This window comes from Lathamus discolor, chromosome Z (genome assembly GCF_037157495.1).
Source record: "Lathamus discolor isolate bLatDis1 chromosome Z, bLatDis1.hap1, whole genome shotgun sequence".
In the NCBI taxonomy this organism is placed as follows: Eukaryota; Metazoa; Chordata; class Aves; order Psittaciformes; family Psittacidae; genus Lathamus; species Lathamus discolor.
The window spans coordinates 36,912,485-36,928,790 of NC_088909.1; the positions used below are offsets into that span (position 1 = coordinate 36,912,485).

The 16,306-nt window shown below is 35.2% G+C and overlaps 1 protein-coding gene across 8 annotated transcripts in view; it reads left to right on the forward strand.

Annotated features, from left to right (window-relative positions):
- Window positions 1–16,306, forward strand: part of PAM (peptidylglycine alpha-amidating monooxygenase) — a 133,937-nt gene that overhangs the window by 90,420 nt on the left and 27,211 nt on the right. For all 8 annotated transcript variants that reach the window (XM_065661088.1, XM_065661086.1, XM_065661092.1 and 5 more), the window contains 7 exons: window positions 462–510; window positions 1,007–1,074; window positions 2,702–2,782; window positions 2,895–2,971; window positions 3,256–3,359; window positions 5,642–5,829; window positions 6,512–6,583. In XM_065661088.1, coding sequence (XP_065517160.1) covers window positions 462–510; window positions 1,007–1,074; window positions 2,702–2,782; window positions 2,895–2,971; window positions 3,256–3,359; window positions 5,642–5,829; window positions 6,512–6,583 — 639 coding nt within the window. The remainder of the gene's footprint in view (window positions 1–461; window positions 511–1,006; window positions 1,075–2,701; window positions 2,783–2,894; window positions 2,972–3,255; window positions 3,360–5,641; window positions 5,830–6,511; window positions 6,584–16,306) is intronic.

A 16,306-nucleotide genomic window follows, 5' to 3' on the forward strand; every position in this document is an offset into this window, starting at 1 on the left:
CTCAAAATCACCTGGTGTCTTTATTGCAGGTATTTCTGGCTGCTTCATTATTAATGGGTGAAACCATTACTTTTCCACAATTTTTTAATTTTTCTAGCTTTTCTCAAAATACAGATTTGTTTGAAGCAAACCAACTTTTTCTGCTGTTGTAAAAATGATGCTGTTTTGTCTCACAGATGGTACTTCATAAAGATCTACAGTATCTAATGCCAAAAAAGCAGTTAGTTTTTCATCCACTTGTTTCTCTCTATATTAGGATTTTGCTACAAATGTAGCATTGTGTTCAGATTTGTGCAAATTTGGGTGATGTTTCCATAGTATGAAAGTTATACTGCAAACAATAAGATTAAAACTTATTTTGTTTTGTGGTATTCTTTATACAGCAGAATAATATTACTAATATGTAATAATTTTGTATGGTTTCAGTTGTAAATGATTAAACCATTTTGTGATTTGTACAGACAAACACAAGGACTGCTCTGGTGTAACTTTACATCTGACACATCAGAAGTAAGTATCTCTGAAAATACTTAAATGTTACAATTTTTTTTCATTGGAACAAAAGGCATGGAAACTGCTCCTTTAGATTCCTTTGAAAATATGTGAATTAAAAATAATACATACATCACAATATTAAGAATTTTGAAGCTATGTGTCATTTGTTGGCAAAAAAATTTGTTTCTGCTAAGAAACTTGATGAAACAGTGCTACGAGTACTAAATTAATCCAGCTTAAGAACTTCAGATTTAGAAATCTGGGACAGGGACAGGAATTGTGTAGGTGATCGTGTTGTTTTTCACATATTTTGTAGAAGATGCTTTAAAATTTGTTGCTTGTATGAAAAACAGTAAGGAAGGGGAAGTGCTGTGTTTCAGCTACTTTCTCAGTAGACCAGTTTCAGACATAATTTATTTAGAAATTGGTAGTAAATGTACTGCGTATCGTGTCACTTGCTGTCATGTTTTGAAAAGGACTTGATTAGCACAGCTTGAGTTTTGAATTGCAGGCAGCCTTTGATTGCCGGAATGTATCTTATGATGTCTGTGAACACTGTAATACCGCCAGGCGAGAAAGGTGAGTTGTAATTCTACAAAGTGATTATGTAATTTTATCATCTGGTTTATTTTTACTGCTTATTGTGTAAGAAAATGTAGCAGAGACTCACTGAATTGTAGATGGACAAATTAAACAAATGATGACAAAAATAGTTGTAATTCTAAAATTGTATTGTATTTCCTGATAACTACATCAGCAAAAGTGATCAGTGTTGTAGAAGACATTGTAGAGAATAATAATGATCTGTGCAATACTGACATTTCTAGAAATCTTATGAGTATTTTATTTTTGTCTTAATACTTTACAAAAAAAGCACTATTCATTTTCTTATTCCCTCCATCCCAACAACAAAAAGAAAAAAAACAAAAACAAAAAAACAAAACAAGAAAAGACAGACAATTTTTTGGACTGTTCTTCGTAAGTATTTGCCAATCATGCTATTTGTGATTCACCAAGAGTTCAGTTTTAATAAATTAATTTCTACCGGTAAGGAACTGTTCTTTAAAGAATTTATTCATATGTTCGTACGTGGCTAAAAGGTCAAAATACTGAAAAAACATTGTGCAACAATGTTCCCAGACAAATTCTACTCAGTGGATTTTACCTGAAGCTCAGCTTGAATAGTCCCAATAGCATTTCTTCAAGCTAGCATGGAATGTTCTGTTTTAAGGAGTTTGAGCACTGAGTCCATATTTGCCTGTGCTAAACTGGCATTCTAAATAAGATATGTGAGAACACTGTTTTTCCCATTTGCAGTTAGCTGCCTAAATAGGATGAGGTGGTCAAATGCCCAGCTGACTTCAACTGTTAAGTGAATTCAGCCACCTGAGATCTTTTTCAATTTGAATTGAAGCTTAACAGAATTTGCTCTTCAGTATGAAAACATCAAAAGAAACCACCCTCCTTATCCCCCCTAAAAGTTATTCGATCATTACAGAAACTTTTTCAGTTGAAGGGGAGAGGGAAAGGGAAATAAGATTCTGTGCCTGCTAAATCAAGTTTTAAGTTCTTCAGAAGATCATGAAGTTTTTTATAAAAGGAAGAATGCAGCCAGTCTCTCTGGCTGCATTTATCTGAGCCAGCCAGTCTCAGAGAGGCATCAGCAGAAGAATTTCTCTGTAGGCTCCTAACACAAGTATAGTGCTAAGTATAGCACTTTTCTGCCAAAGTCTGCATCTAACCCTAAATATTTAAAACTGGGCTTAGAACCATATGATCTTACAATCAAGACTTCATTATAAATTGTATCATTTTAGAATGATACCAGTTGATTTTCATTTTCTCCTGAGTAGACTGTTTACCATAGCTATGTTTATTTTAAGTGTTCCTCTTTTAAGTGTTGCATAGTCTGTAGGCAAGCATATTACTTTGTTAGATAGCAGCAGCATATGCTGGAAAAAATACTACTAAGTTTCAGTCCCATTTTTTATGTGCATTTTCACAGAAGGTCATTTTCAAGTGACTTGATGTCATCAGATAGATATGGCAGATGCGGAAGGTATTATCAAATATAATTTGAAATTACATGTTGTCCAGTGTAGGTACACCTTTTGTAAACCATATTGAATGAAGTACATTAGTGTACCTTTTCTCTGATAATTAATGTGGGGTTTTGTCTTTGTTTATTGCTATCATATTTTAACAGCGGTTGATGCAGACATTGCCTGCCATTACAAAAGGTTTCCAATGCACCTTTTCGCCTACAGAGTTCATACACACAGATTAGGTAAGAGTTTTATTGGAACATGGGAATATCAAATACTTAACAGAAAAATGCTGACAATACAGCATATTTTTTTTAGATGTCTCTTGTTCACAAACGTATTGGTATGTTATAGGTAAAGTAGTGAGTGGATACAGAGTGAGAAATGGTCAATGGACATTGATTGGTAGACAGAGTCCACAACTACCACAGGTTGGTTGTTTTTTTAATTCTAACTATAATTTTTTATTATCTTTATTTAAAACCAGGAAGATGAATTGACAGTCACGTACCCATAGGTATACCTCGTGTTTCTACTGGTACATGTTGTGCCAGTAGAAAGTGAATATTGCCCAGCATTATCATGGTTACATTATGATGCACAAACCATCCTGAAGTTACTTTTCAGATGTGTAGCAGTTATTCTTGTGTGGGGGTGTTGATGTAAATAATACGAGATGCTTTTACTGATTAGGGTGAATCATCCTCTCTTTCAGGCATTCTATCCAGTAGAACGTCCTGTGGATGTTAGCTATGATGATACCCTAGCAGCTAGATGTGTTTTCAGTGGTGAAGGCAGAACTACAGAGACGCACATAGGGTAAATTTTCTCTATTTGCTCCATGTCATTGGTTATGTTTAGAAATATACTTGTTTCATGTCTCCTTTCAGGATAAGTCTAATTGTTAAATTCTGCCAGAATGTTCTGTTTTGCCGTTTAGTCTGCTAGATATTTAACTCTACAAAACATTCATTGCCCTCACTTTGCTGAAGTGTACAGAAGCTATGCTGCCAGGCACCTTACTCAGATGTTGGGCTGATGTACACTTAAAGGAGTCATCAAGTCTAAAAAAATTTACTTTTAGTAAGCTGAAGTTACTGACTGTTTAAGGCAAAATAATCTAGCGTCACAATTTCTCTTCATTATTTCAGAAGAAAATTAATGGAAATTTATAAAATTCTGATAAATTTTGAACCATCATAAAATCTGACTTTAAAAATGTGAAATAATATACATGCTTTTATCAAAACAAAGGCATAAATGACTAGTAATGATCAATAGGAAAACCTGAACTGTGTTTGTCAGTTGAAGATGACAGGCAGAGTTCTGTAAGATGAAGTTGACAAATGTAACTATAAAAATAGATGCAATATTAAAAAAATATTGTCTTAAGTGGCTCCAGTTCTTTGCACTGGAATTTGCTGCATATATAGACGAATGAAGATACTCTGCAGAAGCTTCTGTGTTCTGGAAGTATGTGCTGCAAAATCCTAAGGGATTAGACATTTAATGCACTGAGCACCCCAATATTGCATCTTCATTGTTCATGAAACAGGGTTTCTCAGGAGTTCAGATATCTAATAGAAGGATTCTGAGTTTTCTGTGAATTTACTAAAACTGTTGTTGATTGAGTTTGTTGGGGTTTTTTTCTTTTTTTTTTTTTTTCTTTTTAACTGCAAATACTTAAAAGGACAAACTTTGTATTTTTTAGACACAGTAACATGTCAGGTGAGCCAGAGTTCATGTGGGCTCCACATCCCCTTTTCTACTAGAGTTTTAAAGAGGAAGCAATTATAGTAACAGATATTGAGAGGCCAACAGTGAAGTTAATGCTTTCTAACCAGAGCTTGACCAGTCAGAGTCTGATTTTTGTGGTCTCCAAGGGATGCTAAATTTTCAATGCAGGGAAAAATACCAATTCCCCTTTGAAATAGTCTATTCTCCCATGTTCCCCATATATCCCCTCTGGCTGGTGTCATTAATGTTGCTATGGTGAATAAATGAATGCTGCGGGATGCTGCTGGAAAAGTCAGCACTGACGTCTTTTGCAAACAGCTAATAGGCCACCCCCGTAACTTTTTATGAATGCAGACTCAGTGGTTAATTGTGAAAGCTAATTAAAAAATGTGAATGTAAAAGCCTTTATTTTGCAAACCTTTCTTTACAGCTCTAGCTTATTCCGTTGTCAGAATCATAGCTGTAAATAAAATATATCAACCATAAGGCAGAGGAAAAAAGCAGGAACAGATCACAGTTGCAGAGAGGCCCTGTGTTGTCTGTGTCACAAAGTAATATTTTTCAGAAGAAAATTTTTCTCATACCAGCATTTTTGTCTAGTGAAGACAGAATTATGTAGCAGTAGAGAAGAGCCTCTCCTGTTCCAAGTGCATGGACAATATTTATCAAAGAATGGAATTTTTCCAGTGTTTAATCTTTCCTCTTGCACTCATGTCTTCCTTACAAAGCTTGTGATGAAGTTATTCTCAAGATCGCGGTGCTGTCTTCTCTTTAAGAGATATTTATGGTGTCCTAATGTGTAATGAAATTAAGTTCTGCTGCATTAGAGCCAGTATGATTGGCCAATAAATGGATGCATTTGAACATGGGGGGGAAAACTGTCATAAAAGATATCTGCTGAAATGAAACATAGATTTTATTTGCAACAATTTTAAATTATGTTTGCCCCAGATTGAGAGGGGATTGTGTGAATGCTGACATGATGGATGGTGCAGTTCTGTCATATTTCACCAGAGCGTATATATAGTAGATGACGCACTGGGTACTATGAGGATAATACTGGGGAAATTGAAAGAAGAGCAGATAAAATAGTTGATGCAATTTTCTGTAGAATCAAACCCAAATTGTTAGGAATTTCTGAGATACTTGGTGAGTTTGTACAACCTGGTATTGTCTAGTGTAAGCTGAAAGAAGTTCTTGATACTCACTGCAGTGAAGCTATTAAATGTTTTAGTGTGGGACTTCTACTAAATATGACATTGCCACTTTTTATTTAATACTCTGTTAAGCAAGTTAGATTAATTGAGTAACAGCTCTATCCAGCTCCTTTTTCCTAACTGCCACATCTTTTCTGTGTTATGTAGGGGAACAGCCAATGACGAAATGTGTAATTTTTACATTATGTACTATATGGAAGCCAAGCACGCAGTCTCATATATGACCTGCACACAGAATGCAAACCCTGAATTGTTCAGAAATATACCACAGGAGGCAAATGTCCCTATTCAAATCATGTCTGATATGCTAAAGATGACACATGGACACCATGAAGGTGAAAAAAACTTATAAAACTTTAAAAAAATCCATTTTATTCAAGTCTTTTTTTGCTCACTGATGTGTTTGTCTATGTTGCTTTGATATACTAAATTTACATTAAAAAAAATGAGATACAATTCTGAATAAAATTCAAGTCGTTGGTTATAGACCATCATGGGATTCTGCTCTTATTTTTATTGGAATTATTTGTCATAGTCTTTTGTCTATTTCTTTCTGTTGTCATCTTTCAATTTCCAAGGTATTTTTAGTTACATGAGCTGTATACCCAAAAGATTCACCTCTTTTCTATGCCAAATATCAGTACTTTATATTAACACTTTGTTAGTACTTGCTTTATCTTCTGTTTCCTACAAAATTGAATTGTAACATTTCCATAGTTTTCTGGATCCCCTGCTTTGTTATGGAAGGAATCAAATGTTTATATTGAACACCAGTAGGCATTTAATTTCTATCAGTAGTATTACCCAGAAGTAATCTGACTGGTGTGTCTGTGTAGCAAAATACATATCTTAATTTTTCATTCCAGTTGTTTCACTGCTGCGTTGTTTGATACAACTACTGTAGATAGATAAAAATATCAAATGTTCATTTCAGAAGGGCTTTTTTTTCCCAGTCAGAAGATACTAGATTCCATTCATACACAGAAGTTAACGTCATATCCTAAATCCATTTTTCAGAAACCAAGGACAGTGATAAAAGTTCTTTGCTGCAGCAAGCGAAAAAAGAAGAGGAAGAGATTTTGGAGCAGAGTATGTACTTGTTTATTTCTGTGTCAAGTACTGGACACACTAACGTAAAGTACTGATAAATTATATCCTGATTGTTAATAAGTTATGAAGGTTTTATTGTTTATCTTTAATTGATGCAACTTGCAATGTTCTGTACAGCTAATAGGATTGAATGCTATATAAGAAATAATTAAAAAAATTAGTCTACCATTGATCTCTACCTGTGTAGGTAAAATTTTTCAGAGCATTTTGATCTTACTAGGTTTTCCTGTTCTTGGTTTAATTTACTAAAGAAGTTTGTGATTTATCTCTAAGTGCAATCCTAAAGGATGGACATGAAGAAGTAGTCCTATAGTATGTAACTGCTCTAGATCCTATATGTGACTGTCTGCTATTAGTTCTTCCCCTATTTCTCAATTCATATTACTATGTATGTATTAGGGAATAGTATGTTTTTACAGTTCAATATGGGTTGTATATGAGCTGGATTGAGTGCAGCTAATGTTTGATACTGAGTTATTTTTAACTACATTTGTGTATATGTGCATATGCACATAACTTGTGCAAAACTGTGTGCAGTGCTTAGTTGCAGGACAAAAAACATGACTCTTACAAAGCTTCTAGAAATATGCTGAATGTTGTATAGGTTTGGGAGATATGTTTAAATAAGACTGTACTTTAAAGTTTTTATGGGTCATATGCCATTTGATAAATACTTGTTTAGTATCAAGATTTTTCTTTATATAAATGAGAAGACCATGTTGAGGTTCAAACATGGTTCAGACATGTAGTTTATTCAAAATAAATTAAATGCAGATTTCCTTTTGCCTTTCATGAGGCAAAAGATTAGGACAGTGTTTGGAGTTTTTGATAACATCTTCTATAAGGGTTAGATTTTTCTATATGCCATATTGCAGAGTTAACTCAAATAATTAAGTTGCAGTTCCATAAAAGCTAGCTTCTGGGTCTAGTGTGAGGCATCCCTGCCCATGGCAGGTGGTTGGAACTGGATGATCTTAAGGTCCTTTCCAACCCAGACCATTCTGTGATTCTGTACAGTGTCTTGACTGAAAGTACTTTAAACTACAGTAGTTACACTTCCATATCTGAAACTTAGCCTTAGTTAATTTAAGGTGGATTTTTAAAGAAAGAAATACAATTATATTTTTTTAAGCCTGTTCCAGAACAGAATAAGCTAGGTGATTGTAAATGAAGATCAAGATTTATGCTGAAAAGCTGCTCCGCCTTTATTACTAATAAGTGCATTAGGATTTGGTTGATGAACTTGTTATCTGTGAGTCTTACTGAATTCGTTAATGTTTGAAACAAAATGTTGAAACAAAGTCCTGGTTTTAAAAACCTTTTTATTTGTCTTTGAAATGCATTTCAAAGCCACATTCCTACAATGCAGTCTTGTTTTGTTGAGACAGCTGTTTAGTCTACAACCTCATCTAATCTGTTTTCATGGAAACACACTGCATTGTTTTCTCCATTTGAAATTACTTGGGTTCATAATGTGAGATATTAAAACACACTATTTTCTTTGAGAGAGTTTTATTCCATATTTTAGGTGTTAGTTTAGGATAAACTCTCCCATCATTTACAGGAGCCTAGCTTCAATTTTACATTGATAAAGCTCTAACTTCAGCTGAGTTATACATGTGTAAGCAAAAGAAGCAAATTGAAAAATTAGATCAGGTTTGGTTTTATTTTTGTCTCCAAAAGGGAAAGGTGAGTGCATGTGCATGAGTACCTCGTAAGATACACTGGGAATACCAGGAGCTGAAAGTGGTGTGGTAAAATGTGCCTATGAAAATTACACACAAATTGGAGACTGGTTTTGTGGGGCAAAGTGCTTTCTGTAATTGTGTTGCCAGTTTGTCCATCTCCTCAAGTAATTTTAGTGAGATAGCCAATATCAATCAAATTTGAATAAGGCCTCAAGGACAGGAAAATTCTACAGTTTGGAGGGAGTTGCACAGAAGCAAATGCATACTTTCAATGAGGTAAAGCTTAAAACGTAAATTTTTCCCTTTATGTCCTGGCATGACATACTCTATGATAAGCTTATCTATGAAACACAGATCCTCCAAAACTCAGGTTTTTGTCTAGTTCTATTGCTGCTGAGCTGTTGGTCAGTAAATTCAGACTTTTGATTTGCTCTGAAGATAAAGCCTCAACAATTTTTGTATAATTCTGCCTTTTATCTTGCATGTTTTTTCTTTGACGACTCACTATGTTATAGCAACTTAATTTTACCCCCGTTTGTTTCAGGTAACTGAAGTAAACACTGTCATTTCACTAAAACTGAAATACTTGTTAATTTATTCTATTAGCTGGACATCCTTACAGATCTAGGAGGTAGAGTCATGGTCAGAGACAGATTCTGATGTGAGTAGTATTAAATCTATTTGCCTCAAAAAAGGAGAAAAGAAAGTACCCACCATGTGAAAGAACCTGCCTGCTAATAATATGTCTATCACATGGTTGCCTGGACATAGGGTACTTCCTGCTACACACAGGCAATTTCATTATACTGGCACCTGCAGGTGTTATCATTGCTTTTATGTTAAATTTTCAGTTTCATCACCTTCACTTGTCAGAGGCACATTAATAAACAATGTAAATATATCAGAATAAGTAGTAACCATCACAAAGTGAACCACCACTTAACATGAAGACAGAGCGAAATCTCTGTAGTGTTAAAATTAAACTGAGCTTACCTAAATGAAACTGACCTCATTATTCCTCTGTGTCTGAAACAGCGTCACTGTTTGGTGAAGATAAACTGTTCATGGGAAGTTAATTATTGTAGGAAATGCAATTGATTTAGACATTTGTGCATATTGGAGAGTTTCCTGTTCCTGCTGAAGCACAAAGTCCTTAGCAAAACAAATATGATTTATGTTTTATTTTGTTGTTCATTGATAGAAGCTTGATTAAATTGTATTCAATAGATACAGTAGTGAAAAAACTAGCATCTGTTCATAGCGCTCACCATGTCTGTTAGATGTCTCTTCTTTACCTCTGGAAAAAAGGCCTAAATGTGTTTCTTTCTGTTTGTTCAGTGCTTTCCTGGCTATAGTCTGTGGCATAACATAATATATTTAAGATCTGTTTTGCTATGCAAACAGTGAAGCAGTCTTTACTATTGAGAAAATCAGCTGCTGGTGTACCTGGAAGCTGTATAAATGCTATAGACAGGGGTAGTTTCTTAATAACAAACAAGGACTATACAGGTGATGGTTAATCAGGTGGGCAATATTTGTTAAAAACAAAAACAAGGCTGTCTTGAACTTAAAATTCACTTGCAGCATATAAACTATAAATCAAAGATTAGATCTGATTTTTAGTTTTAGAAAGGCATGTGTGTACACATGTATTTACACATACATGAGAGAGAAGAGACGGGATTTTCATCCTCTGGTATTAATGTTTACTGTGGCACTTACAAAAGTACATTTTTGCTTGTGTCTGGTTTAGGGAAGCTGGTAGCGAGAAAGTAACATACATTTTTGCCTCTGATGGTAGAATCTGAAGTGAAAGTCTAAATTAAGATTCTTTTGCTTTCAGTATTAGCCAGTATGAGGGGTTTTTTTCCCTTTCATCCCCCATTATTTCACAATTACCACGAGCAGAAGTAGTTCCAGGAAAGTGAATAGTGAAGTTCAATAAAAGTGAACTTAAGATCTCTCTTTTTGAATGTCCCAGCTAGACTCATCTCACAACTGTTTTAACTGAAATCCCTTTCAACCTCCTGCATTTAAGATAATATTACATCGTAAGTCCAGCATTCAGAAGTTAGCTTTTGTAAAGTTGGGCTTTAAGTCTGCAATATAGAATTGCTGTCCTAGTGGTGAGATTATGTTGAATAGAAAAACACCTCCCTGGGCTTCTAACTTGTTCAAGAGATTCAAATCTGTCTAGGGAGTGAAATAGAAAAAAGAATATTACTTAATGGTCTAAGGCAGTTTGATGCTCTCTGTTTAAAGTGTTTTACTCTAGACTGTTAGCAGAGTGGCTGAATGGTTCTTGGTAGCTGAGTACCTTTGAGAAGTCTTATTTCCTGATCTGTTTTCCTAGGCTTTGAGGATGGACAAAACAAATAACTGGAAGTAAGTCTTGCATATATGCAGCTCCTGCTGAAATAGACTGGAAGTGGCTTTAGTTTAAGATGTGGAATATAATGCTAAGTACCAACTAAAACCACGTGTTGAGACATTTCCAGGTGAACACCCAAAATGAGTAGATGCTGAATGACCATTCTGACTGTAATCTTTAGCAAAGTAGCAGTAATTATGGGCCTTAATTTCATTGTACAGGCTGTAATAATGAAACTAATCTAGTGTAAGTAAGTGTTTCATAAACAGAGATGATGGAATAGAAATGTTAAGAGATGTCTTTCTGTTTAGTTAAAACATTTTTTCAGGAGTGCTTGAAGGGGGTTTATTTGAATGGGATTAAATATTAATATATAGTGATGGCCCATTGATTGTGGGAGGAGGTTTCTTTGTAAGGAAAATTAACATCATAATCCATAAAAAACAGAGGCTGAATTAGGGTTACACATCATTCTGCTCTTTATTACCTCTTGGATGCCTAACCTTTTCATTATTTTCAGTTGTTGTATGCTGTATTTGTGCATGAATGTGCACAAATACCCACACAAATAAATATTTTGCACAACATATTTGTTACACTGCTGGAAATATTTTGCTAGGCTGTAGCTGAGTCTGTGAGTTGAGAAACTGAAATGTCTGTGTTGCATATTTTGCTGTTGTGCATTCCTGTGAAAAACTCATGACAATAAAAGTGTACTGAAAAAGGCTTTTTGTGGCTGGGGTAGAAATTCTTGATAATTTAGCTGAAAGAAAGAGGTATACCTTGTTCTCTTTTGGCCTCATCTCTCTTTTATTTTCTCCTTAAAAAAAAAGAAAAAGAGGGCAAAACGTGAAGGAAGGCCTACAGGGCCTGCTATTTCTTACAGAATAGGTGTTGAAGAGAAAAGGAGAATCAGAATGCAGACAGATCCTTGATTTTTCAGCTTAAGAAGTATATTTCTGCAACAGTATTACATAGCAAATCCATGGCAGCAGTGTCAAAAAAATTTGACTTAATGTGGTTTTGCACAAATTTCTAAAATAAATTTCTCATAATTCTCCTTTGCTAGTTTGTCTGTAAAGAGAGAAGTTCACTTTGATAAGTGGTTAAAATTTCTCAGGTTGATAGAGAAAGGGTGTGGAGCGCCTAGAAGGAGGTGTTAGAGACATTTTTAGATTAAGGCCAGACATGAGAAAATCGTCAGATGTTTCTACGATCAGGTTGCATGTTTGGTGCTGGAAGATTATATAAAGTCCCTTGAATACAGTGCAAAAGTAACAGAAAATTGACTGAATTAAACCTTGGGGGGGGAAAATGCTACTGAAAGGTATTAAGAGCAATATTTACAGTTGAAGAAGTATAATTAGGAAACTTTAAAATTGTGAATTATTTGCTTCTTGTTTCAACACTAAAAGATCCTGCTCAAAGTTGTAAATAAAAGATGAGCCTTCGATGTGGTTAGAATAAGGTTATTCATAATTTTACAAACACATCTTCAGCACAGTAAAGAAATGAGCATCAGATCTAAGCAAAAAATTGCAAATAAGGATGATTAGGTTGCATACCTGAGCAGAAGAACACTACTGACAAGCTTGGAAGGAAGCTATTTTAAATTGCATGTTTCAGTCTGCACTGTTTGAAACCTGGTTTAGGTTCTTTGTCTCTTATAGTTAGAGAAGTATTTTAGCTTACTGTTTATCAACGAGCAACTGCAAAAACTGCTTGTAATATCATTTACATGTCCAAAGAAATGGAAAGTGGACATTTTATTAGTGCAGGAAGAGTTCAGAAAAATTATGAAGTCATAGCAGAAATATAAAACACACAAAAAATTATTTTACTATTATTATTATCATTAGCAAAATATTTTCCCTTTTTATGATTTTCATGTTTTGTTTTGTTTTGTTTTTTTTTTTAAATACACTAAACCATGATGGTGCTTATAAGAATTAAACTGAACATAGCAGAACTACTCTTTAAAAAACACAGTTTGATATATGTTGGTTTCTGAGAAGAAATGTATTTACAAGTATGTGCTGCATCAAATAGAAATTTGAGGTGGAACTAGTGTACTGTGTGCTTGAATTACAAATGTGTGTAATATATCTAAATAAGTACAGCTAAGTCCTATGTAGTAAACCCATTGTGTTCATTGCTAGTTGTTTAGCAGTAGCTGATAAATATATTTTATTGTAACAAAATGATTGGTGCTTGTCAGGAACTTACAACTGCTCAGGAAGGAAAGGAAGGAATAGGGCAATTAGGAAACTGCAGCCAGCTTGGTTTTGAGCCGCAGGTTCTGATTTGCTGATGAAGAACACACATCTGTAACAAAATGTAATCCTCAGTGAAGATTCTTTTATCTTACTTCATACTTTCTCTTATCTTTAGTGCTCTCTTTCCCAGCTGTAAACTAGTGATTTTATAAACTATGCTTGGCCTCTTAAAACATTTGTGCATTAAAACATTTTGGCAGTTGGAGGAAAAGAAAGAAAGAATGAATTAAAACCAAAGAAAGTGCATTTGCATAGCAATAGTAGGAAAGGCTCATTTTAGGACAGGCAGCCACGGAAGAAAACAGAAAATTATTTTATTTTTTAACCTTCCATCTTTTTTTTCCTTTTATCTCTATAAGCTGCTTAGAAATGCCTTGAGAACAGATAAAGTTCTTGTTCTTCAAACATGTCAGCTTGGCTATGCTATAAGTGCATGTCACTTAGGGCACAGTGATGGTGACCAAAATCTCAAGAGCAGCTTAACTCTTTTCATTTCTTCATATCTATGCCTCCTTCCCCTAACCCCTGAAATCGCTTTAAAGAGAAGACCGTTTTACTTAACCTATTTTGGTTCTCAGGAATCTTTCCAATGCTTTCATCGAAACAGCAGGTTAAATCAGTATGGTTGGACTTGAATGAAAAATAATAGCAGACTAGAAACCATTTTGAAAGTTATTTTGGTTTATTATATCAAATTGTGTCCAATGTCATTTCAAATAAATAGACATTAGATTTTGTTCACTTTTTTTCCATGCCTTTCTCCCATACTTGTCTACCAGCAATGTTACCTTATGTATGCCTCTTAGAATGAGCTTAGTAGCTTCATCTAAGAGCCAAAGAAGGCAAATAAAATGAAACTATTGATTTTGATAAATGTTTGCTTTGAAGGCATTTGTTCATGATGGCAGTCTTGAAGGTAATATTTGCAGCCAGATTTACATATGTTCTTCAGCTAAAATAACAGTTCTGTGATATGACTCTTAACATATTACACAGTCATCACCTTAGAGTTAAGATGAGGTGAAATCATAGTTGGAGTCTATATTATTTGGACCCTGATTCTAGAACTTATGAAAAGTCACAGCGCTGACTATTTTTGCCATATGAACACAGGAGTAGGCCAGAAGCAGATCCTGGTAAGACAGAAACATGCAGTCTCAGGGTACCCTTAATTCAGAGATAATTAGGTAACCAAAAGTCAACTCTGAAAGCTTGTTTCCTGCTACAATCACAGCAGGACTGAGACACAGATTTGGAATGACCAGCATACTGGCTCCATGTCAGATCAAACATGCCCAAGAAGAGACTTTCAATACAAGCATTCACACCTGTGAAACACACAGATAAACTTTGCAATACCAGTCCCCTGTCAACACAAAGGACTGTTTGCTAGAGTTTTGCTCTTAACCCATCAGTTTTGGTTGTTTCATGGTAAGGCATCTTTTTGTTAGTAGGTGGCAGCAGCAGCTTCATGCTTCAAATCCTGTTCAGTCTGATTCCTAACAAAAGTTTGAAATACCAGACTGGGGAGCCTGTCTGAACTGTCACAGTGAAATTGTACAGTCATTATGACACAACTATATCTTCGGGAGGTGACAGTTCCCAGACACCACACCAGAGTGTTCTTGCTTTTTTTTCTAAAATGCATAAAATGAGTTTTCATGTGTGTATCGTAACAGCTACACATTCAAGCTCTTTGCACAGGCTGGCTCACTTATAGCTGAACTTCTCATCTGTCTGATACCTTGATTCTGCAGCACCATGTCTAGATACTTCATCCAGGCTGGAAGTTGGTACTTCCATCAACATGGTGGAGTGCTGAGTAAGGACCACGGACAGCGACTGCTTACTGCCGGTGGGGGAAATAGTGTTTGAAGCTGGGAAAAAAGGATTGGTTCTAGACATGGATAGTTCAACACCACAGAGATCCAGAACCTGGTGGTCAAAATACTACACTGTTTTGTTAACCTTAAATTAATCTGGTGTTTTATTGAGATTGGGTGAGATTCAGCTCATGGGTTGCAGTGAAAGTTGCCAATATTTTTATTCGTTTGTATCACTGTTTTCCAAAGCACTGTTCTGTAAAAGAATTTTCCTAGTGTAGAACCACCATAAATAATTATGTTTAAACTTACTGGAATATGCTTGTGCATTGTTTCAATCTGGAGATGGTGGTCTTGACAGCTGTCACTTCCTCGAGAATAGCAGAAAATATAGATATTTGTAGCCAGTCATCTTTTACTGTATTACATAGAGGGAAGTGCCCTGATAGCTTACAAATAAGAAGTGCATGTAAGTATTTTCTCTGAAACTAACCTAATCAGTCAGCTTCCCTAAGACTGCACTGCTAGACTTCACTTGTTTCAATAAGAGCAAGTTGTTCATTCACCCGTGTCTTCTTCTAATCATACCTAGGCATTCTAAAGGCTAGGCTGCCTCATCTCAAGCAGTACGAAACATGGTGCGTCTTGCCGGTATTCCTTTCCCACTGAGTATCTTGAGACAAGCAACATCCTTCAGCTGTTCCATCTAGTACGAGACAGCTGTAAAATGGCAGCATGAGATCATGCTATAATCTTTGCTGGATATTGGTCTGTAGAGAGTGACTGTTAATCAGAAACAATAGGAGTCTGGTTTTTGCTAGTTATCAATAGTGAATTCTGAACTACTTTTTAAAAATATACTGCTTACAAATCTATTGGAATCTGCCTGGGGATCACAAACAAAGCTGAAAAATGTTGTTCCTAGGTAATATGAGACTTCCATTCACTGTGTGGAGTTTGGGGAACAGTTGCATACATTGAGTAATCAGGAAACTTCAGTTCTTCCCTTTGACATCTGCACACATTTTTTCTGCTTTTTTCAATACACTGAATTGTATCAAGATGCCAAGAAATTGATAGAAGACTTTAGCCTACTGTTTGTGTGAAGCATATGGAGATGCTGGGCAGATATGTAGTCTTCATGGATGGCTTTGAGCTTAAGGTGTAGAGATTTCACATTCATTTTCTCAAATACATTTACTTAAAGATCACAGTTTCAGAGCAGCTACACTTTAGACCACTTTCACTTTCTGAGGCACACCACTTTTCATGCTTTCAGTTCCTAAATATTCTTAACTGTTGTGGTTACAACAACCCTGCCTAATAAAAGCAGAAATAGGACAAGCTGAAAAATACATCATCTGTAGCCATTGACAGTGATATACGCAAACCACTTTATGCCACTTTTTGACAGTTCCTCATTTATCTTATTATCATAGGCTTAGTAGTAGGAGAAAACCAAAACTGGTCAACCTCCTTGGAGTGGAGTACCTGATTATATCTCCCTCAAGAGTCACTGGAATTTTCTGTGAAAGCACCTTGTC